This window comes from Bombyx mori, chromosome 16, assembly GCF_030269925.1.
Source record: "Bombyx mori chromosome 16, ASM3026992v2".
NCBI lineage: Eukaryota > Metazoa > Arthropoda > Insecta > Lepidoptera > Bombycidae > Bombyx > Bombyx mori.
Genome location: NC_085122.1, coordinates 3,086,289 through 3,113,918, shown reverse-complemented (window position 1 = coordinate 3,113,918; position 27,630 = coordinate 3,086,289). Strand labels below are relative to the sequence as shown.

Here is a 27,630-nt window from a genome sequence, read left to right as displayed (position 1 = left end):
GTCCAGAGATTTTTTTTGCAACGTAGCATCCGGCTTAAGAATGAGCTCTCCTCTACGGTGCTTCCAGAGTGCTATGACATGTCCTTCTTCAAACGAGGCTTGTGGAGAGTACTTAACAGTAGGCAGCGACTTGACTCTGCTCCTGGCATTGCTGAAGTCCATGGGCGACGGTAAGCGCTCACCATTAGGTGGGTATGCTCGTCTGCCTACAAGGGCAATTAACAAATATTAAGATTTTAGAAACATTTATTGTAAATGTGGTTAAATGTTAGGCCTTCGAGCCCAATTATCCGCCCGTGTTAGAGCTTACAATGTTTCGAATTCTCGTGAGGACTTTTTGCACTACTGTGGGTAAATCCAAGAGAAAAATATTCACAAGGTTAATAGCGTATGTCCACTTACATATATACGTATGCTGATACAATAGTCCTGGTCAACTACCACAGTATTACGAAAACGAGAATCTTTATATTATCGTAATCTAATTCCTGTGTGTGTTAGTCGATAGAGCATATTGCAATATTGTGTTCGGTTCGAAGGGACGGGTGGCCATTTATTTAATACAATCGAGGCTACCCACGATCTGATCTCACCAGTAGGGCTGCCACAAAACAAATATATAATGGTATATTGTCGTTATGTTTTTATTTAACATCAGGAAGAAAATCCAAATCCAAATCCAATGAGGCCACCGGGACTTATAGAAGTTAGAAATGTGAATGCCCTACCCTCAAAACTGGAACGCACGAATGCTTCGCAATAGAAATGATTAGCGTAATTTACAGTTCAACGTTCGAATAATGCCCTTGCCATAATTGAATTAAATGAATATTCGCATTAAAATGGTAAATTAGAAAATAGCAGATCATTAAAATACCTAAAATGTTGTAGGTAAGTAATTAATTTGAAGTACATTTGTGTGATACCGAATAAGACTCGACATTTGTGAAGTGTCGTAAATTAACCGTCCTTTAGCTACCATCATTATCCTTCCATGCTCTCTTTCGCTTAGCACGGGCGTCAACGCGCGAGCGTCAGAAAAACGCCGCGTTTCGCAATTCCATTTGCCCTTTAGTGCTGAGCATATATGAGGCCGTCAGTGCAAACGTGGCATATGCTAACCATAAGTAATGAGGTTTGAATTTACTGCTTCGTAGGTAAAGATACGCGCAAAAATATTTTTTTACTGGTGGTAGGACCTCTTGTGAGTCCGCACGGGTAGGTACAACCACCCTGCCTATTTCTGCCGTGAAGCAGTAATGCGTTTCGGTTTTAAGGGTGGGGCAGCCGTTGTAACTTGAGACCTTAGAACTTATATCTCAAGGTGGGATGCGCCTTTAGATTGTAAATGTCTATGGGCTCCAGTAACCACTTAGCATCAGATGGGCTGTGAGCCCTTCAAACCGAACCGCATTACTGTTTCACGGCAGAAACAGGCAGGCTGGTGGTACCTACCTACCTGTACGGGCTCACAAGAGGTCTTACCACCAGTACAATAGTAAACAGTAAAACAGTAGTGACCGATGCTTGAAGAGCCTTAAAACACCGAGAGTGAACCAGCGGGATTAGACACGATATGTATCTGGTAGCGGCGACTTTGCGTTGCCCAGTAGCCTCTGTCAGATACGTAATCAGCGGCAGCCAAGATAAGAGAATTCTTCTGTTCCGTCGCTTTATTAATGTAGCGTTCTGATGCTTCCTTAAGATATGTACTTATTGGTACTTATCGGTTATTGACGAATCAGTCGTCGTGAAGATAACCGTTCAATAGTACTCGTACTTAGCATGAGGTACTAAAAAAACAATTAAATCACTGTCTTCAAATATAGCAACCCTAATTTCAATGCTTTCTGAGCGTCAAAAAAGCTGCGTTTTTGAACAACAGTAAGTAGCTTATTACGAAAATGTCGACGCATCCTCCTTCTTTCACGAAGCTTAATTAAAGTAACTTTCAAGATTCAAAGAACATGGAGGATGCTCTTTTACCGTGAAAGTGCAAAACCCTTTAAATAATGATGAAAATAACATTTTAGCCGAGAAGAAATCTGTAATTTAATACAGTTCAAAGTGTCTATTTTGTGTTGCATGACCGCCCCTCCGATTTCTCCCGGTTATGTCCGGGGCAATAGTGCAGGAGAGTCGTTTAGTGACTCGGCTAACGATGACCCGATTTACCGCGATAATGAATAGTCTATTTGAAATTAATATGCATCTGATATTGATTCTTCGTCGTTTGCACTCTTGGCAGAGTGGTCGTGGTCATCAGATCGGGTGGTGTTGCGCTTATATATACATACATATATTATATGTACACTCTTTTGTAAGATTATTTTGTAATCAACTCGTTATGATGGTTTTTGTATTCTAAATTAATTACAACGTAAAATAATATATAATAGTATATAAAAATGTAAAATAAAAGCATACTATAATCTTTATTTATTTATTTTTTCTGTGCATGTATGTCACTGAACTCCTCCTAAATGGCTGAACCGGTTTGAATGATTTTTTTTGTATGCGTTTGGGTGGTGCTCTGGATGGTTTAGATTCACAAATCAGCCCGGCAGATGGCGGTATATAGGTTTTATTTATCTATACTGCAACTAAGCGGCTGGATCGACTTGAATGATTTTTTGTGTATCCATTCATTCATTCATTTCATTCATTTTGTGTATGCAGAACAACACTGTCGGGTCTGCTAGTATTATATAAGAATGTAAAATAAAAGCATACTAATAGGTATAAAACTTCAGCTTTGTAATCCTTAACCTCGCTTGAAGTAAACTATCAATAAATCAAACTGTCAACAAAGATATACGAATACTAGAAACGACTGCGCTGATACAGAGAGCGGAATCGCAAACACAAAATGGCTGCATTGACTTTTGAGAGAGACAGAGAGAGTATTCTTTATTGTGCACCAAAAAAAAAAGCAATGCGAAACATTAGATACAAAAAAAATATACAATTGTACAATTGACTTTATTGACACCAATAAAAATTGAGAATTACAAGGACAATGTTTAAAATTACTTTTATGACCTGTCACTAGTCGTCCCTAGTCACTAAAATCGTAGTGTTCAGAGTTAATGTAATGGCGATAAAAAGTTTAAGCCGTAAAAGTATTTTTAATCATGTCTTAAAACCGCGAAAACCGAAGAAAAATTCCAAAAACATTTGGCGTTAATAATGTATTTTTTTTTGCTGACAAGCTTCTTCGTTCAATCCATATGAGAACTTCAATTTAAGAACTCATATAACAATTGTCAACTAAAATCCAATAGAGATAGAGCTCTCATTTAATATATGTATTATGAAATGAGAAGTAAATCTATATTGGAAATCAAGTGTAGGTCTTTAAAAAAATATCATTGGTTATTGGTTTAAGCGCTATACTTCTTCTTCTTCTTTCTGGTCGTTCTCTCAATGCTGAGGAACGTGACTGTATGTCAATCTTCTCCACTCGGTCCGGTTCTGCGCCATATGTACCGCTCCCCATATCTGGCCTCCAGTCACCTCCTTGAGTTGGTCAACCCATCTAGCTGGCGCTCTTCCTCTAGCGCGCTTCCCCTCCATCTGTCCGAGAATTGTGAGTTTCTCCAGGCTGTGCAATGAGGATCGCATTATGTGCCCAAAGAAACTTCGGATCCTTTCCTGGCACATAGTCAGCAGGCGCTTGGTGACCTTCAGCTCTTCGAGGATGGAGACATTGGTTCTCATAGCTGCCCAAGGAATGCGTAGCAGCTTTCTCCAGCAATACATTTCAAACGCCTCAATCTTTTTGCGTTCCTTTTTCCTGAGACACCAAGTCTCCACCCCGTACAGGAAGATAGAGAAGACCAACGTACGAACCAGACGCATCTTAGTTACTCGGCGAATATTACGGGTATATGCGCTATACAGGGTGCTCTAAAGGGAACAAGCCCAAAAAACCTAATATCAGTAAAATGGAATCAAATTTACAAAAATAAATATACTGAAAGAAACAATTTTATAATACACGGCATTTTGTTTCCAAAATTGAATTCAAATGATAGAGCTGGAGTATATTCAGAGAAATTCACGGTTGATAAAATGGTTTTGTTATCTATTAGCTGTAGATATTCCTATAGTAGGTATTGCCGATTCAAATAGTTTATTTACGTCGCGCTCATTGGTTTGTTGAGAAATAGTGAGATTCACGAATACTTAGAAATGCCGACTGCTAGAGAGGAAGTCAACAAGAACAGCAAGAGATACAAAGAAAGACTAAATGAGCACTCAAATGAATTGGCAAGGTGCCTGCTAGACACAACTGGAGATGTGAAACCTTTAAAAAGATGACAAATTTTAGACTTAGACCAAAGAAATTAAATTTACTGCTGTAATTGATGACATGTAATGTAATGTCATCCACGAATCGAACCCCTTGGAACACATCTGATTATGGCTATATAGCAAAGTTGCAGATAATTATAGAAGAAAAAGAAGAAAAAAAAATCGTCACGCGAGTAGCAAATTGCGTTTCTTTGGACGTCGCCCAAAACAGGTCATTACGGATCCTGCCGATTTATTAACGGTGCTTTTAGGTACCACAAGCACAGGTCACCGTCCCCGTTGAACCCGTCGCTTGTGACGAAGGGTTCGATGAGCGAATTAACTCACAGACACCGCCTATTGTATTTCCCGCCGGATCTTTTCAGTGGGTCGCGTTTCCGATCCGGTGGTAGATTCTGCGAAGCACTGCTCTTGCTAGGGTCAGTGTTAGCAACACTCCGGTTTGAGCCCCGTGAGCTCACCTACACGTTAGGGCGAAGCTGAAATAGCCTCTCAAGGCTATCAGTATAGGTAGGAAAAAAAAGCGCTTCTTCTCAATCTTGTTTCATCAGGATACAGAGCACAATCAAAAAAACTGTCGTCTTTATTGTGATCAGAAGTATTCTGTATGCTGTCTTTAAACAGGCCATTCTAGTTTTCCTACATCGAGCCGTCACTCAAATGTCCAATAACCGTGAATGCAATAAATCAAAGCCGTCCGTCAGGAATTAGCACGAGACTCGCGTACGAATTATCGGCCTTTGTCTAACCTGACCCTTAGCGCATCCAGAATGGCTTTAAATCTAAATGTTCCTGTACAATGAAATATATATACGTTTGGAACCCCTGGGTCTGCGGAGGGACTTCGGTTCCCCCTGTATTTTGTACCGTATGTTCCATGGGCAGTGCTCTGAGGAATTGATCGAGATGATACTGTCATCTCGTTTTTACCATCGCACCGCCACCGTGGTAGAGTTCATCCGTACTACCTGGAGCCACTGCGGTCATCCACAGTGCGCTTCCAGAGGTCTTTTTTGCCACGTACCATCCGGCTATGGAATGAGCTCCCCTCCACGGTGTTTCCCGAGCGCTATGACATGTCCATCTTCAAACGAGGCTTGTGGAGAGTATTAAGCGGTTGGCAGCGGCTTGGCTCTGCCCCTGGCATTGCTGAAGTCCATGGGCGACGGTAACCACTCACCATCAGGTGAGCCGTGCGCTCGTCTGCCTACAAGGGCAATAAAAAGCAAATATTTTTTTATTGCTTAGATGGGTGGACGAGCTCACAGCCCACCCGATGTTAAGTGGTTACTGGAGCCCGTAGACATCTATAACGTAAATGCGCCACCTCTCCTGAGATATAAGTTCTAAGGTCTCAGTATAGTTACAACGGTTGCCCTACCCTTCAAACCGAAACACATTACTGCTTCACGGCAGAAATAGGCAGGGTGGTGGTACCTACCCGTGCGGACTCACAAGAGGTCCTACCACCAGTAAAATTTTTGATACAATACCATTAAAAGTCACCTATAATGAACATGCCTTGCTTTTTTCCTTGTCTAATGACCGAAACTCGACCGTAATTACTGATGTCTTAATAATTAGTTTCATTTTGTCTGTTGAATTTTTGTTTAATTTTGTTTCCAACATTTTCATATTTTTTAATGATAGTCTAAAGCTACTAAACAACATTAAGAAAACACGTTGACATAAAAAGAAGAAAATGGAACGTACCTAACAGTTTTGTCCATAAATATTCATGTATTGATTACGACAATAGAATTTTTTTTTTTTTTTTTTTTTTTTATTGCCCTTGTAGACAGACGAGCATACGGCCCACCTGATGGTGAGTGGTTACCGTCGCCCATGGACTTCAGCAATGCCAGGGGCAGAGCCAAGCCGCTGCCTACCGCTTAATACTCTCCACAAGCCTCGTTTGAAGAAGGACATGTCATAGCGCTCGGGAAACACCGTGGAGGGGAGCTCATTCCATAGCCGGATGGTACGTGGCAAAAAAGACCTCTGGAAACGCACTGTGGATGACCGCAGTGGCTCCAGGTAGTATGGATGAACTCTACTCCGGTGGCGGGCGGTGCGATGGTAAAAACGAGATGCCGGTATCATCTCGAACAATTCCTCAGAGCACTCCCCATGGAACATACGGTACAAAATACAGAGGGAACCGAAGTCCCTCCGCAGACCCAGAGGTTCCAAACGATCCGTGAGACCGGGATTATCGACAATCCGAACGGCCCTCCTCTGTATGGAGTCAAATGGAAGAAGCTGGTATTTGGGAGCCCCGGCCCAGAGATGGGAGCAGTACTCCACGCGAGGCCGGACTTGTGCTTTATAAAGCAAAAGCCTTTGTCCAGGCGTGAAGTACCGCTTCGCTCTGTTGAGGACTCCCAGCATTTTGGACGCCAACTTGGCTTTGCCTTCCAAATGACTCCGAAACTGGACATCGCTCGAAATGTCGACCCCAAGTATCCCAATACTCTCGGAAGGTTGCAGGGATACTCCTTGGAATTGCGGCGCCATGACAAAGGGGTCCTTCTTCGCAGTGAACGCGCAAACTTGTGTCTTTAACGGGTTGAATTGAACCAAGTTCAATTCACCCCATTTGGAGACTCGCCCCAGAGAGTTCTCCACTTCAGACACAAGTTTTGATCGTCTCTCTTGCACCACGCTCCGAGAGAGACTCTGATGGCCGATATATCGCGCATCCCCCGTGCTGTCATCCGCATAGTAATAATGTTATGATAATATTAATGATAATACTATGATAATATTAATGATAATAATTATTAATATTAATGATAATATTATGCCACAGGTCTTAAGGAAGGTGAACAATCGTAATCCCAAGAGTCCCAACACAGAAACCAACACCAAGAATCAAATGAAACAAAAATAAATGAAAATTCCAATTAAAAGCCAACAAGGCAAGTCTACAATGGCTACTTATGTTAATAAGGCCGGTGTGAAAGGTCAGGGGATCCTATCCGCGGTGCAAACTGAAAACAACTCATTTACAAACAAAGCGAATGACGTATCGATTTTGTAGTTTTAATAATGTTCAGATTTACGCTATTTTAGAACAAACACGAAAATATTTTTTTTTCTCTTAAAGATTCTTATAAAATATTTGTTCTATTATATTTTAATAATTTTGATTCGATTTCATTCGGTGATTTGATTTCATTCTTGTTGATTTTTAATAATTCTGATAAATTGTAATTTATTTAATTTTATTGTATTTTGATTTAAATATTATGTAATTGTATATGAAATTTTATTGGCTTAAGTTGCCTGAATTAAATGCATTTCTTTTCATTTCACATTTTATCAGTAGTCAATTGTCTTCGTAATTAGACGGGCGAAATAACTCACTGCCTACTTGGGCTTATTAATACGTTATTCATGAAATGATTACAATTAGAGAGTATTGTATAAAGTATACTAGTGTACCCTCTGATGTTTAAAATGTTAGTAAAAAAACTTTAAACAGAGATTGACAAGATATGGACAGCTTCAATGGGAGTCGGTTAGATAATATTATAATTTAATATGGCGTTTAAAATATGGTGGGACCTTTTCGGGAGCACCCTCTGTATAAAGCGACAAAAAGTAATACTTGAATTTATTATTTGCCTCGATTTTTAAACAACAACTGGATTCTTTGTTCTACGCAGTTTACCAGTCCCGTCAGGTATCTTAATGTTTATAAAAATTGTAATCAGCTTAACATTTCGTTTTCTACGTTAGGCTTATGAAAAAACGCCCCGTTTGATATTGAACTGCGACTTACTTTTGAGACCCTAGCATCGTATCAAATAATATACAGGCTGAACTACTTAACTTTAATTGGTAAAAAATTGAAAAATGCAATAAAATAAATGTGTACACTGATGTTGTGGTAATCAAGGTATTGATATTCATTCGACTTTTTCGTTAATTAATATGAAAGGAGCTAGAGCAAAGAGACTGCATATTTAAATATAGTTTGATTAGGTTTTCTTTTTTTTTTATAACGCCATCTTGTTGTGTCTTTAAAGTAGTAAGTTGCTCTGAATTAAGAAAAATAGTATTATTATTCGCTAATAGATGTCGGGAAGAGTCATAAAGTTGATTATTGAAAACACGAATAAAACAACATTTTCTGAAAATAAATCGTAGCTAGATCGATTTATCGGCCCCGAAATCCCCTGTATACTAAATTTTATGAAAATCGTTGGAGCCGTTTCCGAGATTCAGATTACATATATATATAAGGATTGCTCGTTTAAAGGTATAAGATTTAACAATTTGATGTTCTCTTTAAAATAGCGTTTATAGCTAGTAATGCGTTTGGATAACACATGGTTGACCAGATAGGTTCTATGTATTGAAGTAAAATCTCCCAGGTGCATACATGTTATGAAATGGTGGTACAATCCATTCGGAATCCAGTTTCAGGATAGAAACAGAATCGTCAATAGCTTCATGAATTCCCCTCTTTCCAATTTACATTGAAAACATAGCAATAGTTGTAGAATCACTTAAAATAGCATGACTTAAAGCTCGAACCGTATCTCGTGTACCAGGCTTGCGCTACTGAACATCGACTATACATCTGTGTTGTTGCTGGGTGGAGTAGAAATTGAAATACACAAAGCTTCGTCATTTAGAGTAGTTAATTGTATAAAGCTTTTACTGAGAAGGATACTTTTCGTATTTACTTCGGTTTTTTCCAGTTCGCAGACATATTAGGACCTCTTGGTAGGACCTCTTATGATTCCGCGCGGATAGGTACCACCGCCTTGCCTATTTCTGCCGTGAATCAGTAATGCGTTTCGGTTTGAAGGGTGGGGCAGCCGCTGTAACTATACTTGAGACCTTAGAACTTATATTTCAAGGTGGATGGCGCATTTACGTCGTAGATGTCCATGGGCTCCACCTTAACACCAGGTGGGTTGTGAGCTCGTCTACCCATCTAAGCAATAAAGAAATAAATAAACACATACTGACATATACTGAGCATGCCTTAAACTGTATCTCGTGTACCAGGTTGAAACATATGTGTTTTTGCTGGGAATCCTGCAGGCGGGTACCAATTTTTCTAATGAAATACGTACTCAACAAATGTTCACGATTGACTTCCACGGTGTGTCTATAGAATAACATCGTGTAATAAAAATGAAACCCGCAAAATTATAATTTGCGTAATTACTGGTGGTAGGACCTCTTGTGAGTCCGCGCGGTTGGGTACCACCACCCTGCCTATTTCTGCCGTGAAGCAGTAATGCGTTTCGGTTTGAAGGGTGGGGCAGCCGTTGTAACTATACTTGAGACCTTAGAACTTATATCTCAAGGTGGGTGGCGCATTTACGTTCTAGATGTCTATGGGCTCCAGTAACCACTTAACACCAGGTGGGCTGGGAGCTCGTCCACCCATCTAAGCAATAAAAAAAAAAAAGAGTAGTTGTTATTGAATTATATGTACGACTTGCAAAAAAAAAAGAACCTCCGAGCCGATTTAAAAGATCAGACTAGGTTTACTTTATTGCACACTAGACGTAAAACGTTTTTTACTTCACGTCTCACGGTGAAAAACACTTTGGTACGAGCCAGAAACTAGAAACTAGCATTTTTAAGCTATTTCATCTCCAAAACAAATAGACAGAGAGAAAATTAATTTTCTTAATGGAGCAGCAATGAATTATCTCGTTTGTCAAGGGATATCAAGTTGAAGACATGATTGCGTTAACCCTTTCGATGAAGTTAGACTGAGCTCGCCAATGAAACGATGGTCACGTTAATTCAATCTTAAACTTGGATGGCAGACATCGATAACTTCGTCTCTTGTCATTAAGTCGGCGTTAGATAAAACTTCGGAGTGTTGTGTTCTTTGAAGACATTTTGAGGATGCATTTTCGCTCACGTCCAAGTATGAGTATTTTCAAAACATCAATACTGATTGACTCGGTGGTGCAGTAGTTAGCGGCCCTGATTATTGCGCCGAGGTTCTTGAGTTCGATTCCCACATCGGGCAAACATTGTGTGATGAACAGGTTTGTTTGCTTTTGGCTGGGTATTTATTATTGTTACGTCGGTAAGAGTAACGCCATCTATCGTCGAATAGTCGAACGAATATCGAATGACCTAGTAGCATCTAGAACGCTCGAGAAGTACAACGCCATCTATTGTCAGATAATGGAAATCCACAATACTCGACTTTTGTGGAAAATTCTCGATAATTCTAGCGATTTCGCCTCGACTATAAAAGCGTTGCAGAGATGGCACTACTCGAAGTGACACAGCGAACGAATCGTAACGGCAAAGATTATACGGGGCTTAATGATAAATTAAGAACGCGTGAAACCGCGCGATGCATTTCGTTAATGAACACTTAAAAGAAACGAATACAGGGTGTGTTGGAAAGTTTTTGTGCTCACGAAAAACACAAATCAATGCTACCATCAAAGAAAAATACAAACGAACGTTCTAAATAAAGCTACTTCTACGGTTTTATTATCCTCAAACGTTTCGAATACCATATACAGCATTCGTGTTGCCATTAACTAACGTTTGATTGAATATTGTAACGTTTAATTATATAGGCTGACTACCGTCTAATGTCCATTATCCAAAATGAGTTTATTACTGCTTAAGATTCGTAAAAATCCCTCCTAGCTGCGATAAGCCGAGCAGCTTATGGTAAGCTGTTACTAGACGCTATAACTGGGACATTCGTCGCCATATACGCCTAAGTCATCGTGACCTACAGAATAAGTCGTCGTGGCCTAAAGGATAAGACGTCCGGTGCTCCGGTAACCAGTTAATACCAGGTGGGCCGTGAGTTCGTCTACCCATCTCAATTAAAAAGAAAAAGAATTGAATATTTGACCAAGCGCGGTAGGAATAGGTACACAAGAATTGCTGGTAGGCTTAGTGTTAATTGGTCGAGATACTACATATATTAAGGCCCGTCCCAGTTAAAGGCAGGGGTGTTGGCTAGAAAATCCAGTTGAAAGTAAAACCGTAATTTCTGATGGTAGGACCTCTTGTGAGTCTGCACGGGTAGGTAGTACCACCCCGCTTATTTCTGCCGTAAAGCAGTAAGCGTAAGAAGCGTTTCGGTTTGAAGGGTGGAGTAGCCGTTGTAACTATACTGAGATCTTAGAACTTATATCTCAAGGTGGGTGGCGCATTTACATTATATATATCTATGAGCTCCAGTACCTTGACTACAGTGGGCAGTGAGCTCCTCCACCCAACTAAGCAATAAAAAAAAACACCCTGTAACTGAGATATATTTTTAATTAGGAGTTTTATAAACATGTCCGATAACGGCGCATGTCCAAACTCGCGTTGATCGGCCGCCGGTGTTCACGTCCCCTGTCGTTTTCTTATATAGCAAAGCAAACTTAGAAGGACATAACGGAAGGTATGTAGACATATGTATAATAGACATTAGTCTATTGGACATTACGTTTTAAATTTTATATATATGGAAATGGATATAATATGGATTATATGTATAGAATATTTCAGAATGAATAAACAATAAAAATATTTTATTGCGTTTCCTGTGATATAATATGAGAAAAACACTAAAAGCCTTTAATCTGTTTTAAAATTATACTAATATTTTAAATATTATACAAAATTGAACTCTCTTTTTACTCAATGACAGATATATGAGTGATCCCGTCTAAGGAAAATCTTGTTTATAACTACAGAGTTATAAAGGTTTTAAATGATAAAGGTTTTTTTGTAGATATATAAAAATATGTATCGAGGGGTGACGTTTAAGGGACATTGCGCTTAACACGCGACATTTATCTTTGTAATTTAAGGTCTTATTTGGTATTAGCATCAACAGTTCGATGTTTTTAATTGAAGCTCAATAAAATTTACTCCATATAAATAACTGAAGAAGTTTATATTATATGTTATGATATTTTTTCTAAATTTTAAACTTTAAAGGGCTTTCCTGTATAAATGAAAAAATGCAGCTTTTCACCACTCGATATATGTTTGAAGATTTCATACATAATTTAATTTTGTCTGTGTTTCGTTAAGTAATTTTAAATGAATTACATTTGGACGATTTCAAAAAAGGTTGTCGTCCATTCGACAGTTTTTTTGTATGTCATCTCAAACGTTTTTATCACAGTTTGAGTAGTCGTTTTTGTGGATTAATTGATGTCGACTGTATTGTTATTAATCTCATCTTATTTTGTTTGAGACGTTTTTTGTATTTTATTTTTTTAATTTGTCGTAATATAAGTCTTTTTGTCGAAGGCAAATCTTAACATGTCTTTCTTGTGCTAATTGCTGTTGACAGTATAGTACTGAATATTTTTGTAACGTCGAATTGTTTTGGGGTTTTTGTTGATGGTTTTTTTTATAAGCACGGTTTGATGCCAAACGGCTATCGCAGATGACCCTATGGCAACCGCTATAAATGTTCTCAATTTGAAATTGGAGTTGCCATACTGTAATTACTGTAACTGTTTCCCCGGAATTTTACCGTGTAATTGTATCTACTACCTTGCCTTCCTAAGTTATCTTTTGATTGACTCGGTGGTGCTGGTAGACTTTTGCGCCGAGGGTCATGGGTTTGATGTCCATATCGGGCAAACATTATGTGATGGACAGGTTTGTTTGCTCTTTGTATGGGTGTTTAACATCTATATATACAAAATTTAAATGTATTTAAGTATGTTTGTCAATACGCATAACACAGGGAATCCTAAATGGAGCCCGGATGACCATGCGTGACTTGCCCTCCGCTATTTGGTTATTAATTATTTATTTAGAACCACATTGCATCGGTAATTATTCGCTTAATATACCGGACATGTTGAATAGAGCGAAAGAAAACTAAACGTAACTAATCATTTTGCTGTAAATATAACTTTGATTCTCGATCAAAAGTAAAAAAATACAAAAGTACATAATTAGCTTACTTTGTCACACTTTACTTTGTTACACTTGTCCGCGATATACATAGATTGTCTGATCCGTATCAGAACCGATAAACATCATTCATGATAAGCGTCCTTATTCAGACACAATTTCTAAGTCCTCTTTGTAATGGAGAAGGAAGAAATAAGCAAACAGTATGAGTGCAGAATCAACGCTGGGGAATTTACGGATACCCGGTCGAGAGGGGTAACAGACCGGGTTATGTCGGATTTCGGTGACTCCAGAGAAGAAGAGGGAGAAGAGGAACACCGAAATCCTCCTATTCTCCCAATTCCTGCCGAGATACTACGTATTGAGAAAGGCGCTGCGTGGCGTCAGCTAGGCAGAGCCCATCCCGTAAAATCGACTACCGACTAAGCCCTATTGAGCCCCACCACTCCGACTTCACGAGACCCATAGGTCCACCACGGTACAGCATGGTGCGCACCTAAAGTTCGCCTTCACCGGTACCTATCTTGATAATAGGACGGCATTTCGTCCCGGGAAGATCCCACAGGACGTCGTCTCAGGAGATACACCGTGAGCCACCTTGCGCCGCCTCACCCGGTGACCGACAGCCCCTACGAGAGAGACTCATTCCAACCCAGCAACTTGCTATTACCAAGTTTTTAATTTTTAAGTAGTCCATTTTCATGCGTCCTAACTAACTTTGAATTTCCATTTACAGCACGATAAATAAATAATTTAAATGCCATAAGTAAGGTCAGCTGACACTTTGCATTTAATTACAGTAATCAGTTTTATTTTTTTAACATAAATGAATACAGAACGTCAAAGCGGATTCAATGTTAATCAAACGCGATTGAATTGAACATATATTTACATATATTTTCATTGGATCGCATAAAATGGAAAATCAACGTCTTTAATCCACTATAAAAGCTGCCAACCCCCTTGAACTGTGAGATCAAAAGCTCAATTGCGTATATTGTGACGGTTGGTCTGTTTTTCAAAAGGGAACGCCTCGTTGTTTTGCGGCAGATATGTGTTGATGTCCTTGCAGAGCGATCACAGCACGTTCGCAGTTGAAGTCGTCGTGGCCTAAAGGATAAGACGTCCGGTACATTCGTGTTGAAGCGATGTACCGGTGTTCGAATCCTGCAGGCGGGTACCAATTTTTCTAATGAAATACGTACTCAACAAATGTTCACGATTGACTTCCACGGTGAAGGAATAACATCGTGTAATAAAAATCAAACCCGCAAAATTATAATTTGCGTAGTTACTGGTGGTAGGACCTCTTGTGAGTCCGCACGGGAAGGTACCACCGCCCTGCCTATTTCTGCCGTTAAACAGTAATGCGTGTCGGTTTGAAGGGTGGGGCAGCCGTTGTAACTGTACTTGAGACCTAAGAACTTATATCTCAAGGTGGGTGGCGCATTTACGTTGTAGATGTCTATGGGCTCCAGTAACCACTTAACACTAGGTGGGCTGTGAGTTCGTCCACCCAACTAAGCAATAAAAAAAAACGCTCGTATAACACTCAGAGAATGCTGCTGTCCGTTCTCCGATTTTCGTTTGTCGCTTTGATGATACTTTGATGGTGATACATCCATGGGAAGACATGGGAGGGTGCGACTCCACGACACAACAGAACCTATTATTGATTGCCATCTACTTATAGCTTTTGTCTATTATTTATTTTTATAGTTTTTTTGTAGACAAAAACAATACGCGCAAAATAATGTTCACAAAGCCATCTGTTATCTAGGGATCAAAATAGGGATAGGCCGATTTTGCTTTAAAAATTTATAATGTTTTAAATAAATTGCAAAATATTATATTATATAAGCAAGAATATGAAAAATTGTGGGTTAGGTCACTTTTGCGCAGACCGTCACAACTGAGAATCACAAATTCATTTCAAGCCGCTTTGATTTAGAATTTGGACCGAACGTGTTTGTTTCTATTTCAACTAAAAAGAGAGAGAGCAACGTGGATTTTTGTTGTTCACATCAAAAATACTGAACGATTTTCTTATTATATCATTGTTTCAAACTACCAACAACACAATCTTTGTGATTTAAAAACAAAATTCCATTGAATAGGTCACAGCTTGAACCCTCATTGTTATTCTGAATATATGAGTGGTAAATTAATGTATACGTTGATTTAAAATGTTTAAGTATAAATAGCTGTTTAAATATAAAACTATTCTACTACTATCTATTCATCTACTACATCGACTATTAAGAATAATATTATCCTTTAGATTTAGATTTCCTTAGAGAACCTCAGCTTTAGAGCTGTTGCTGTGAATTCTTTAGTATTCGTAATGCGGTGTTAGCAATGACGATGGGTGGTGATAAACAATTTTAATGGCTCGTGTTCTCGGGGTTGTACACCAATGAAGATGACTAAAAACTACTCGCACTGAGTCAGAAAGAATCCTGGTAACAGTACTCGACGAACTCGTCGAGGAGTTCAATTTGAAACCTAACCTATACACCAGCAAGCAGAGTTTTATGGAGGATCTTCGCAGCGGGTCGTGATTCCGATCCTTTAGTAGATTCGCGAAGAAGCAGAAGAAGCTGCGGTAGGCAGCGGCTTGGCTCTGCCCCTAGCATTGCTGAAGTCGATGGGCGACGGTAACCATTAACCATCAGGTGGGCCGTATGCTGGTCTGCCTACAAAGGCAATAAAAAAAAAAAGTTGCCCTGGAATTATTAGGTGTCCTTCAGAGGCGCTCGGGCAATTGTTACCTAATCCTATGCCCTCAAGTTGATCTCGTGGTCGCCCACCTGTCCTGGTGGGACAGGAGGGATCTCCGGGTCACCTTTCTCTTAAAAAAAAATAGAAAACCAAATATTTTCCAGCGATAAAGAACGGACCCAAACTTTGTTTGTCCTACGAATGCGTACATAAGGGTCCTTCGATATTTTTTATTCTACCACAAATCAACTAATCGCATACCCTCCAAATAAGGGATTACAATGCGGCAAAAAAAAAAGAAAAAGAAAAAAAAAACTTGCACTAGATGAGTTGGTGAGCTTATCTTTAAAGTATGGCTGTCTTCGATTTCAAATCGAAACACACTGTAGTTTTACGACATAAATAGGAAGTCTGGTAGTACCTATTCGCGCCCACTGAGTTTCTCGCCGGACCTTCTCAGTGGGTCGCGTTTCCGATCCGGTGGTAGATTTTGCGAAGCACTGCTCTTGCTAGAGCTAGTGTTAGCAACACTTTCGGTTTGAGTCCCGTGAGCTCACCTACATGTTAGGGTGAAGCTGAAATAGCTTCTCAAGGTTATCAGCATAAGTAGGAAGAAAAGAGAAAACCTATTCGTGCGAGCTCACATTATGCTCTAACACCAATGATTTCGCAATTTTTTTTTCTTCTTTCTTCTTCTTCCAGTGCCTCTTCAATCCTGAAGGCTGGCCGTTAGCTTTCTATATTCATTTTTATCTGCAGCCAGCCGGAACAGCTGTTCGACGGAGGCAATACCGGTCCACTCCCGGATATTCCGGATTTTTTTTTGGTATTTTTAAAACACTATGTTATTCCTTTACCGTGGAAGTAATTGGGATCATCTGTTATAAGTACTAGTGGTCCCCCGGTAGTCGAAATTAGACTATAATTAATTGACCTTATAAGTTTGTATACTATTATGATTCTATTGTCAAAGACTATAATATACTTCTATAAACACAGATTTCGTGAAGACTACACTTTAGATAAATATAAATAAAGACAAACAATATTTAATCTATTCTCAATTTCACCACACACTTTACGCAATAAGAAAAGTTTGACAATAAGCAAATAGTATGCTTGCGTGTGTGAGTCAAATACATGGTAGTGTGTGTAATTTTTTCTTTATTGCTTTAATGTATCTTGTATGCATTATTTAATAAAAAATATTAGCATTCTGCACTCCTTCCCTGTATTTTCTATAAGTGTGCAAAATCTCAAACTCTTCCGTCCGCGCAATTTTCGTAAAAAGGGATACAAAGTTTTTGCTTTACTTTTTAATATTATTATGTTGATTTCATTCGAAAAACTAGTAATTGATAGAGTTGAACCCTGCGGTAGTCTTTATAATAATTAACAGCTAATTTCCTCTTCATCAGATGGCTCCAACAACAGTGGTCGAAGACAGATTGACGTCTGGACACCGGCTGTCGCACCCCCCGTCTGGAGATGAGGTATACGTCACCGGAGTCTCGGGGTACTTCCCGGATTCCGATTCAGTGAAACATCTACAAGAAAACCTTTTTAATAAGGTAAGATAGTCTTTTGACAACCAACATTTGTGTTACAATTAAACTAACAACAAAAACAATAGCAATGACTAACATTAATGTTACAGCAGTTGCACAAGATGCCGCAGCCATCCAAAATTAAAAATAAATTTATTTAGACAAATAATAATAATATAACACTTTATTTAACACAATAATAATATGTACAGAGTAAGCATATAAAAAACAAATAATAGTCGGTGATATAAATTGGCGACCTTATCGCTGACAGCGATCTCTTCCAGGCAACCTTGCAGGGAGAGGATTAAGTGAACTGGACGGTGCTATATCTTAATAAACTTACATAAAAATATATACTTATATACACATGTGAAAAATAAATACAATATAAGATAGACTTACATACGATTAAATACAAATAACAAAAAAATTCGTAGCGCAAAAAAAACCCAACGTATGAATAAAATAATCAATCATTACTAGAATATGTGCATTCTCGCTCACGACTCGGTCGTGCGCGGACGTGCTTTCCGATCCGTGGCCCGCTTGCGAGCTGCGTCTCTGAACTCACAGTTGTGCTCGACAGTGTAGTGACCGTGAATACATCGTGCGTACAATTCGGTAGTGCGGACGTGCCGATCCGTTGGTCGCTTGCGATCTGCGTATCGAGGTCCATTTTTGTGCGCTAAAGTTTTGTAACCGCGAACCCACCCTTACCAACTGCCTTTTTCAAGGCAAAACCAATCGCTACGTTCAGCTTCCTGTGGCACTCACAGGCTAGAGATTTCCTAACCCTTCCCAAAAACAACAGTCTTTTTCAAGACTAGACCCCCGCTCGCGATTCTGCCTGCTGTAGCACTATACAGCCCGAGCGGGTTCCTTTCCTTTTCCCCGCCGATTGCCGTTTTCACGGCATAGGCATTCCCCCCCCCTGCTCCTTGCTGTCCTGCAGCACAGGGGGGTTACAAATCCTATCCGGGGCCTCGCCTTTCGGCGAGTTCAACAAAAGTCCCGGGGCCGCCCCCCCCGGGCAAGAAGACCGAAGATGAGCGAAGATTTTGTGTGTGACAGTGAAAGTGCTAGGGACATTGTCGGGTTCCTCCGGGATAGGTACCCGTCAATTAGGGCCGAGTATCTCAGCTATAGGGCCGCTCGTGGCAATCCCTCCCCCCCCGCGTCCGTCGCCGCGTTTCTCAACCGTGCCTCGGAGGCACGCCGCGCGCCCCCCGCCGCCGCGTCAAGTTCGAGCGCACGTTCCCACGATGCGGCTCACATAGCGCCTAACGCTACCCCCACCCCCGCGCCCGCGTCGTTTACGTCATCGCGCGCTTCGTCCGTCGCGACCTCGATCGTTTCGAGTTCAGGCTCCGATACCGAATCGGAGATGGATTTCGAATCCGCGTCAAGCCCTCAGCCTGGAACTTCGGATGGGTTCCAAACCGTAACGCGCGGCAAAAAGCGTACTCGCGCCGTGGAGTCCCGGAGCTCCACGACGAAACAGACTAAATCCGCGACCGCCTCTCGACCGAAAGTAGTAGTTACACCGGAGTCGGACTCCGCGCGCCGCGTAACCCCACCGCCGCGTCCCAAGCCCGCGCCCGCTCCTAAAGTAGCTGCCCCGCCCCCGCTGATACTTCAAGAGAAGACAGCGTGGAATCGCGTGTCCCAGGCCCTTCAGGCAAATAAAATTAACTACACCCATGCGCGTAACGTCGCGCATGGGATTCAGATCAAGGTCGCAACGCCGGGCGACCATAGGGCCCTCTCAGCATACCTCCGAAAGGAGAACATAGGTTTCCACACCTATGCTCTTCAGGAGGACCGCGAGCTCCGCGTAGTAATACGCGGAGTCCCTAAGGAGCTAGAAATAGACTACATTAAGGAGGATCTGACCGCTCAGTCCCTCCCGTTAGTTAGCGTGCACCGGATGCACAGTGGGCGGGGCAAGCAGCCCTACAACATGATCCTGGTAGCTCTAGAACCCACCCCGGAGGCCAAAAAGAAGATCGCATGTCTCACGACAATTTGCGGCCTATCCGGGATCTCGATCGAAGCCCCCCACAAGCGTGGCACTCCCGGGCAGTGCTACAGGTGCCAACTCTATGGCCACTCGGCGCGTAATTGTCACGCGCGCCCCCGCTGCGTGAAATGCCTCGGCGATCACGCTACGTTAGATTGCGTTAGAGATAGGGAAACCGCGACCGAACCTCCCAGCTGTGTCCTATGCCTTAAGCAAGGGCACCCCGCGAACTACCGTGGATGTCCCAGGGCTCCGCGAAAACGCCCAACCCACCCAGCTCCGCGAACCGTCGGCCCAAAGACTTCGGCACCCTCAGTGCCGAAACCTGCCTTCGTGCCGGCTGCAGTTCCCACGGTTTCAGCGTGGAAAAAGCCGCTGCCGTATACGAAGGCGGGAACGCAAACCGCACCCCCGCCCCCGCTCGCGACACGCCCCGCGCCTCAGCCCCTGCTCGCACCTCGCCCCGCGCCCGCGTTCCGTCCCCCGCAACCCTCTGCCGCCAACGACTTCGCGCTCGTGCGCGACTTCGTCACCGCGGTGAACTTCGACCGTCTGCGATCGTTCGCTGACGCTATCCGTAGGTCGACAACCCCCGAACAGCGGCTCGCGGCCGCGTTCGATCACATGGACGTTTACGAGTCCGTGTCGCGTACGTTATAAAATCTTTACCGGTAATCAATGGCGCAAAAAGGTAGAGAAAAACCGTATTCCCTTACGTTAGCATTCTACAATGCTAACGGACTCGCGCGTCAACGCGATCAAATTTTCGAATTCCTCCGCGACAATCTTATAGATATCTTATTAGTGCAGGAGACCTGTCTGAAGCCCTCGCGTCGCGACCCGAAAGTCGCGAACTACGTCATGGTTAGGAATGACAGACTCACCGCCTCCAAAGGCGGGACTGCCATTTACTATAGACGGGCCCTGCACGTTGTCCCTCTCGATACTCCCTCGCTCTCACATATCGAGGCGTCAGTGTGCCGCATCTCGCTGACGGGACACCAGCCGATCGTCATCGCATCCGTCTATCTCCCCCCGGACAAGCCCCTTCTGAGCAGTGACATCGAGTCACTGTTCGGCATGGGAGACTCCGTCATCCTGGCAGGCGATTTAAATTGCCACCACACTAGGTGGAACTGCCATCGTACTAACGTTAACGGTAGGCGTCTCGACGCGTTTATAGACGACCTCACCTTTGAAATAGTCGGTCCCCCAACTCCAACATGTTATCCGTATAACATCGCGCTCCGTCCGAGCACTATAGACCTGGCATTGCTTAGGAACGTAACTCTGCGCTTGCGTTCCATCGAAGCAATGTCAGAGCTCGACTCAGACCACCGACCTGTCGTTATGCAGCTCGGTCGCCCCCACAACCCAGTCACTGTTACGAGGACCATGGTGGATTGGAATAAGCTGGGCACGTGCCTAGCCGACACCGCTCCGCCAATCCTCCCTTACGGCCCGGATTCGAATCTATCCCCCGAGGACACCGTCGAATCCATAAACATCATTACCGATCACATATCTTCCGCGATCATTAGATCTTCTAAAGAAGTCGATGTGGAGGACAGCTTCCACCGCATCAGACTGTCCCCCGATCTTAGGAATCTCTTAAGAGTTAGGAACGCGGCAATCCGGGCCTACGATCGTCTTCCCACGCATTCAAACCGGATTCAGATGCGTCGTCTACAACGCGAAGTCCACTCCCGCTTAAGCGACGCGCGTAACGATAATTGGCATAGTTATTTAGAACAACTCGCGCCCTCCCACCAAGCATACTGGCGACTAGCTAGGACTCTCAAATCCGAAACTACCGCTACTATGCCTCCCCTCGTACGCCCTTCAGGCCAACCACCGGCATTCGATGACGATGACAAGGCTGAGCTGCTGGCCGATGCACTGCAAGAGCAGTGCACCACCAGCACTCAACACGCGGACCCCGAACACACCGAGTTAGTCGACAGGGAGGTCGAGCGCAAAGCTTCCCTGCCGCCCTCGGACGCGTTACCCCCCATTACCACTGACGAAGTTAGAGACGCGATCCACAACCTACAACCTAGGAAGGCACCCGGCTCCGACGGCATCCACAACCGCGCGCTTAAACTCTTGCCAGTCCAACTGATAGCAATGTTGGCTACAATTTTAAATGCCGCTATGACGCACTGCATCTTTCCCGCGGTGTGGAAAGAAGCGGACGTTATCGGTATACATAAGCCGGGCAAACCGACAAACGAAACTTCTAGTTACCGTCCGATTAGTCTCCTCTCGACGATAGGAAAAATTTACGAACGGCTCCTTAGGAAACGCCTCTGGGATTTTGTTACCGCGAACAAAATTCTCATAGACGAACAGTTCGGATTCCGCTCAAAACACTCGTGCGTACAACAAGTGCACCGCCTCACGGAGCACATTCTGATAGGACTAAATAGGCGTAAACAAATCCCGACCGGCGCCCTCTTCTTCGACATCGCGAAGGCGTTCGACAAAGTCTGGCACAACGGTTTAATTTATAAACTGTACAACATGGGAGTGCCAGACAGACTCGTGCTCATCATACGAGACTTCTTGTCGAACCGATCGTTTCGATATCGAGTAGAGGGAACTCGTTCTCGTCCCCGTCAACTGACCGCCGGAGTCCCGCAAGGCTCCGCGCTCTCCCCGTTATTATTTAGTTTGTATATCAATGATATACCCCGGTCTCCGGAGACCCATCTAGCGCTCTTCGCCGATGACACGGCTATCTACTACTCGTGTAGGAAGATGTCGCTGCTTCATCGGCGACTCCAGATCGCAGTAGCCACCCTGGGACAGTGGTTCCGGAAGTGGCGAATAGACATCAACCCCACGAAAAGCGCAGCGGTGCTCTTCAAAAGGGGTCGCCCTCCGAACATCACTTCGAGCATCCCACTCCGTAGTAGGCGCGCAAACACCTCCGCCGTTAGTCCCATCACTCTCTTTGGCCAGCCCATTCCGTGGGTCTCGAAGGTCAAATATCTAGGCGTCACCCTCGACAGAGGGATGACATTCCGTCCCCATATAAAAACGGTACGCGACCGCGCCGCGTTTATTCTAGGACGACTCTATCCAATGCTTTGTAGTCGAAGCAAACTGTCCCTCCGTAATAAGGTAACTCTCTACAAAACTTGTATACGCCCCGTCATGACGTATGCAAGCGTAGTGTTCGCTCACGCAGCCCGCACCAACTTGAAATCCCTTCAGGTTATTCAATCACGATTCTGCAGGATAGCCGTCGGAGCGCCTTGGTTCCTTAGGAATGTGGATCTCCACGACGACCTGGAGCTCGACTCTTTTAGTAAGTATCTACAGTCGGCATCGCTGCGCCATTTTGAGAAGGCGGCACGACATGAGAACCCTCTCATCGTAGCCGCTGGAAATTACATACCCGACCCAGTAGACCGAATGGTAAACCGTCGACGTCGCCCAAAGCACGTCATTACGGATCCTCCTGATCCATTAACGGTGCTTTTAGGCACCACAAGCACCGGTCACCGTCCTCGTCGAACCCGTCGCTTGCGACGAAGGGCTCGACGAGCGAACTAACCCATAGACACAGCCCACTGAGTTTCTCGCCGGATCTTCTCAGTGGGTCGCGTTTCCGATCCGGTGGTAGATTCTGCGAAGCACTGCTCTTGCTAGGGTCAGTGTTAGCAACTCTCCGGTTGAGCCCCGCGAGCTCACCTACTAACGTTAGGGTGAAGCTGAAATAGCCTCCCAAGGCTATCAGCATAGGTAGGGAAAAAAAAAAAAAAAAAAAAAAGAATATGTGTAAGAAAGTATCAAAGACATCGTCTGAAGAGAGTGAAATTAAATTACTTAATTAATTGACGACCATGAAGTCTTTACGGTTATTGTAGAACACGGCTTGGCTGTGCTGCGGACTTTGTTGATGTCTATGGGCGACAATGACGGCTTACCATCAGGTGGGCTTAAAGAGGCCTTAAAAACATTTCACTAAATACATTTACTTTTACGTATCTGACGGATTGTTCTCGGTGTGTGTAATCTTATTTTCCAGACCTTTCCAGTAAGCTTATTAGTTCTTCGTGCGAATCCAGAAACTAGTTTCTGAGTTTAATTACCATCTAGTTATGCCAATTTTCAGTGCCGTCGCGACCGAAGGATCTTTGATGCTGAAATTCAAACTCTGCACTCTAAATAGTACCGTTAAAAATATAATGACGAATCTTTAAAATGCCCTTACCAATGTTAGAGATTTATGCTTTTTTAAGCCTTTCTTCAAAAAACGTCCACTGGATTTTCGGAAAGATTTCGATTCTTTCTATATTTTGTACCGTATGTTCTATGAGGACTGAGTGCTCTGAGAAATCGCTTAAAATGATAACGTCGTCTCCTCCGCACGGTTATATAATTGGATTCTGAGCTCCTATTTACTTGTATTTATTTTTATAAAGTTTATTTAGTCTAAGAAAAATTTAATTTGCTCTTCACGAACGAAATGTTTCGCCTCAATTTTTCTCCTGTCCGTAGAAACTTTAATGGTATTTCAATGCGTATTTTATTCCTATTTCACGACTGGTTATTCTATACTAATATAATTATAAATCTACAGTGGTTTTTACGGATGTTCCGTTATAACTACTGAACCATGCATCCGATTGACTTGAAACTTGGTATCCGTGTAAAAAATACATGTACTTAATGGATAGGCTAATACTTATATGGGTGTTAGACTCCCTACACCAGTTGCGGGGGCGTTAATGATGAGAATCTTTGTGGGGTTGAGAAATAATAATGTTCATTTTAAATGCCCAGCGAAGCGGACGGGTAAAGCTAGTTTCTTTATATAAGTCAATCTCCGTTTTCCCATAACTCCGCCGCCTATTGGGGCGGAGATTGTGCTAAAACTATTGCGACTACTACTAAACTACAGAGGGTTTGCAGCGATATTGTTTAAAATGTTATGTCGATTTTTATAAGCATATGAACTCACGAGCCATTTCATATTAAATTATCAAAGAACACTTATAGACCATAGCGCGAAATATGAAGTCGTAATCTCAATTTGTAAACAACTTTCAAAAATACATTTTGGTATCCACTCGTACGGACTATATCAGCATAGTCGATTCTTTTTTTATTTATTCTTTTATTGCCCGTGTTTAAAGACGAGCATACGATCCACATGATGGTGAGTGGTTACCGTCGCCCATGGACTTCAGCAATGCCAGGAGCTGAGTCAAGCCGCTGCCTACCGTTAAGTACTCCCACAAGCCTCGTTTGAAGAAGGAAATTCGCTTGGAATTGTAATTATTTGAATTATTGTTTACTAGCGACCCGCCCTCGCTTCGCTTCGGAAACTGTAATTCATTTTTGATTTTTCCACTATTTAATGGATGTTATTATACATATAAACCTTCCTCTTCAATCACTCTATCTATTAAAAAAACCGCATCAAAATCCGTTGCGTAGTTTTGAAGATTTAAGCATACATAGGGACATAGGGACAGAGAAAGCGACTTTGTTTTATACTATGTAGTGATTATAGTATTATCTGATTCCCTGTCGATTAGGTGGATTTAATCTCCTCGGATGACAGACGTTGGAAACTGGCACACCCTGAGATACCGCAGCGGACCGGCAAGATCAACAATGTCAACAAGTTCGACGCCTCCTTCTTCGGCGTCCACTACAAGCAGGCGCACACCATGGACCCCATGTGCAGGATCTTATTGGAGAAGGCCTATGAAGCTATCGTTGATGCCGGTATGTAAATATAAAGCCGATTCGTTTGAGACATTTTTCGAACATAGCGTGTTATTCTACCAAACTGCTTCTGATGCAGAACTGCTTTAGGACTGGAAAGATAATTAATTTATATACATATATATGACGGGGCGACGATGCCTTGGTATGCTATAAATAAATGCGTTAGATAAATACACCATAAATGGGCATAGAGATTTTTAAGAAATCAGTCTTTTATATTTTATTTAAAGACTAGCTTTTGCCCGCGACTCCGTCCGCGTGGAATAATTACTTTGGCGTAATGCTAAGTTTTACCCCCCCCACTTAATTTACGTATTATAGAAAGTGAAAATATTTTTGAATTATAGAATGTTAAGGAGCTATTTAAACCCCTATTTCGAAACATTATTTATTGGTACTCTACTTGTATTGGTCTTACTGTGATGTTTTATAGCCTATAGACTTCCTCAATAAATGGGCTATCTAACACTGAAAGAATTTTTCAAATCGGACCAGTAATTCCTGAGATTAGCGCGTTCAAACAAACAAACTCTGCAGCTTTATAATAATAATAGTATAAATTATTTTTAAAATTGCGTTTTATTTTTTAATAACAAAATTGTTCTATCAAGCGGCATCTACGATATCATTTCGATCTGTTGACCAACATTCCTAATGCTGTCACCTAAGCATGCAGCTCAAAACATTTCTATACTTTCATTGACAACAAAATTGAAAATCTCTCGTAGGTATTCTAATCAATTTCTATTCTAAAATAGCTAGTTGTGATCAGCGAAATATGGCTCTGCATTATTTTCTTAAAAACGCGTTCTCTGCTTATGCTAAGAGTTTTGGCATGGTTTTATCAAAAATAATCCAATAAGCCGAGTTAAAAAGCAAGCAACAAAACTCAAGGAATCGGAAAAGTATAGCCGAATAAGTAATGCCTTAAAGAATCGGAAAAATAATAAATCGAGATTAACAGAATGTTCCGTTTTGCATTTAAGGATATTCGTTTGTTAAAATCGCGCATTTCGGTTTCTTCTACTCGTTTCACTCATCAGTATCGGTAATGCTTCAATTTAGTGCTGTCTTCCTTCACACCGTAGTGTACCAACTGTGGATTATCAGTTTGATTAGACCACTAATATTTACATTACAATCTTATTGTTCTACTTAACTTGGTATGGTAGTCATATGCGATGTGAGGAGAGAGACAGAACTTTATTTCACACTAAAACACAATGAACATTAGAAAATTGTTATGTGATATTCATATATGTGATATTATATATATCTAGGCCTTAACAGCAGATTATAATCACAGAAGTCATGTTTGAGGCATGTTTACGAAGCCTATATCGAAATTATAATGAACGAAAAAGGTTTAGCTTGTTCAATATGTAAGAGGATTTTTTTTTTTATTGCTTAGATGGAAGGACGAGCTCACCGCCCACCTGGTGTTAAGTGGTTACCGGAGCCTATAGACTACTACAACGTAAATTTTACCACCTACCTTGAGATATGACTTCTAGGATCTCAGTTTTACAGTATAACAGCTGCCCTACCCTTCAAACCGAAATCCTGCTTTACTGCACAAAAAGGCAGGTCGGTGGTATCTACCCGTGAGGACTCATAAGAACTCCTAACACCAGTAAAATTTTAATGCCATAGATATATCCAATACAAAACGGTGTAAATTTGGACACGATTCCATCTTATTCCAATCGAACCGACTTCCTTTCTTCTCCGTTAATGACACCAATTTATCCACCCGCTTCCCGTGAAACTCTTAAATGGATAGAATTCACTACGTTACCAATTTAAAGAGAATCACAAACAGGCATATGGGATTAATTTTGTATGTTTGATTTATCATGTATGTGATGTGCATGGTTTAAAGGTCCAAAAACCCATAATTTACTGGTTGTAGACCGTAATTCAGATTAACACACATAGGCAGCACCACTATCCCACCTATTTCTCCCGTGAATCAGTTGTGTGCTCCATTTTATAGAGCGAGACAAATGCTATATAATACAATTAAACTATTAACCTCACGCATCAAGGGGTATTCATGCTGTGAATGTCCATAAACCCGGTAAATACTTAACAGAAAATGGTAAACTGGTAAAAATATTTCCTGAAATCAATTAAAGTTTTGCAACAAATGAAACAGTGCTCAAACAATAAAACACTAATCAAAGTGACAAAACAGATCGATATAAAGCCGAAGCGATGAAGTTAGTGAACTTTACAAAATCCGACATCTTACAAGAGGAATCGTTCTGTTATCTGGGGATCCATTAAAACTTTTACTTGGAGAGGGAGTAATTATAACTCAATATTGGCTCTGCGACCATTTCGTAGTCTCGAAGAATTTAAATTTCATCGTTTTAGATTCAAACTTCC

General features: G+C 41.9%; 1 protein-coding gene across 1 annotated transcript in view; it reads left to right on the top strand.

Annotated features, from left to right (window-relative positions):
- The first annotated feature begins 11,665 nt into the window (after positions 1 to 11,665).
- LOC693038 (p270) overlaps positions 11,666 to 27,630 on the top strand; it is a 60,569-nt gene continuing 44,604 nt past the window's right edge. Inside the window, 3 exon segments of the mRNA NM_001044013.1 lie at positions 11,666 to 11,722; positions 17,340 to 17,492; positions 25,044 to 25,236. Coding sequence (NP_001037478.1) covers positions 17,340 to 17,492; positions 25,044 to 25,236 — 346 coding nt within the window. The 5' untranslated portion in view covers positions 11,666 to 11,722.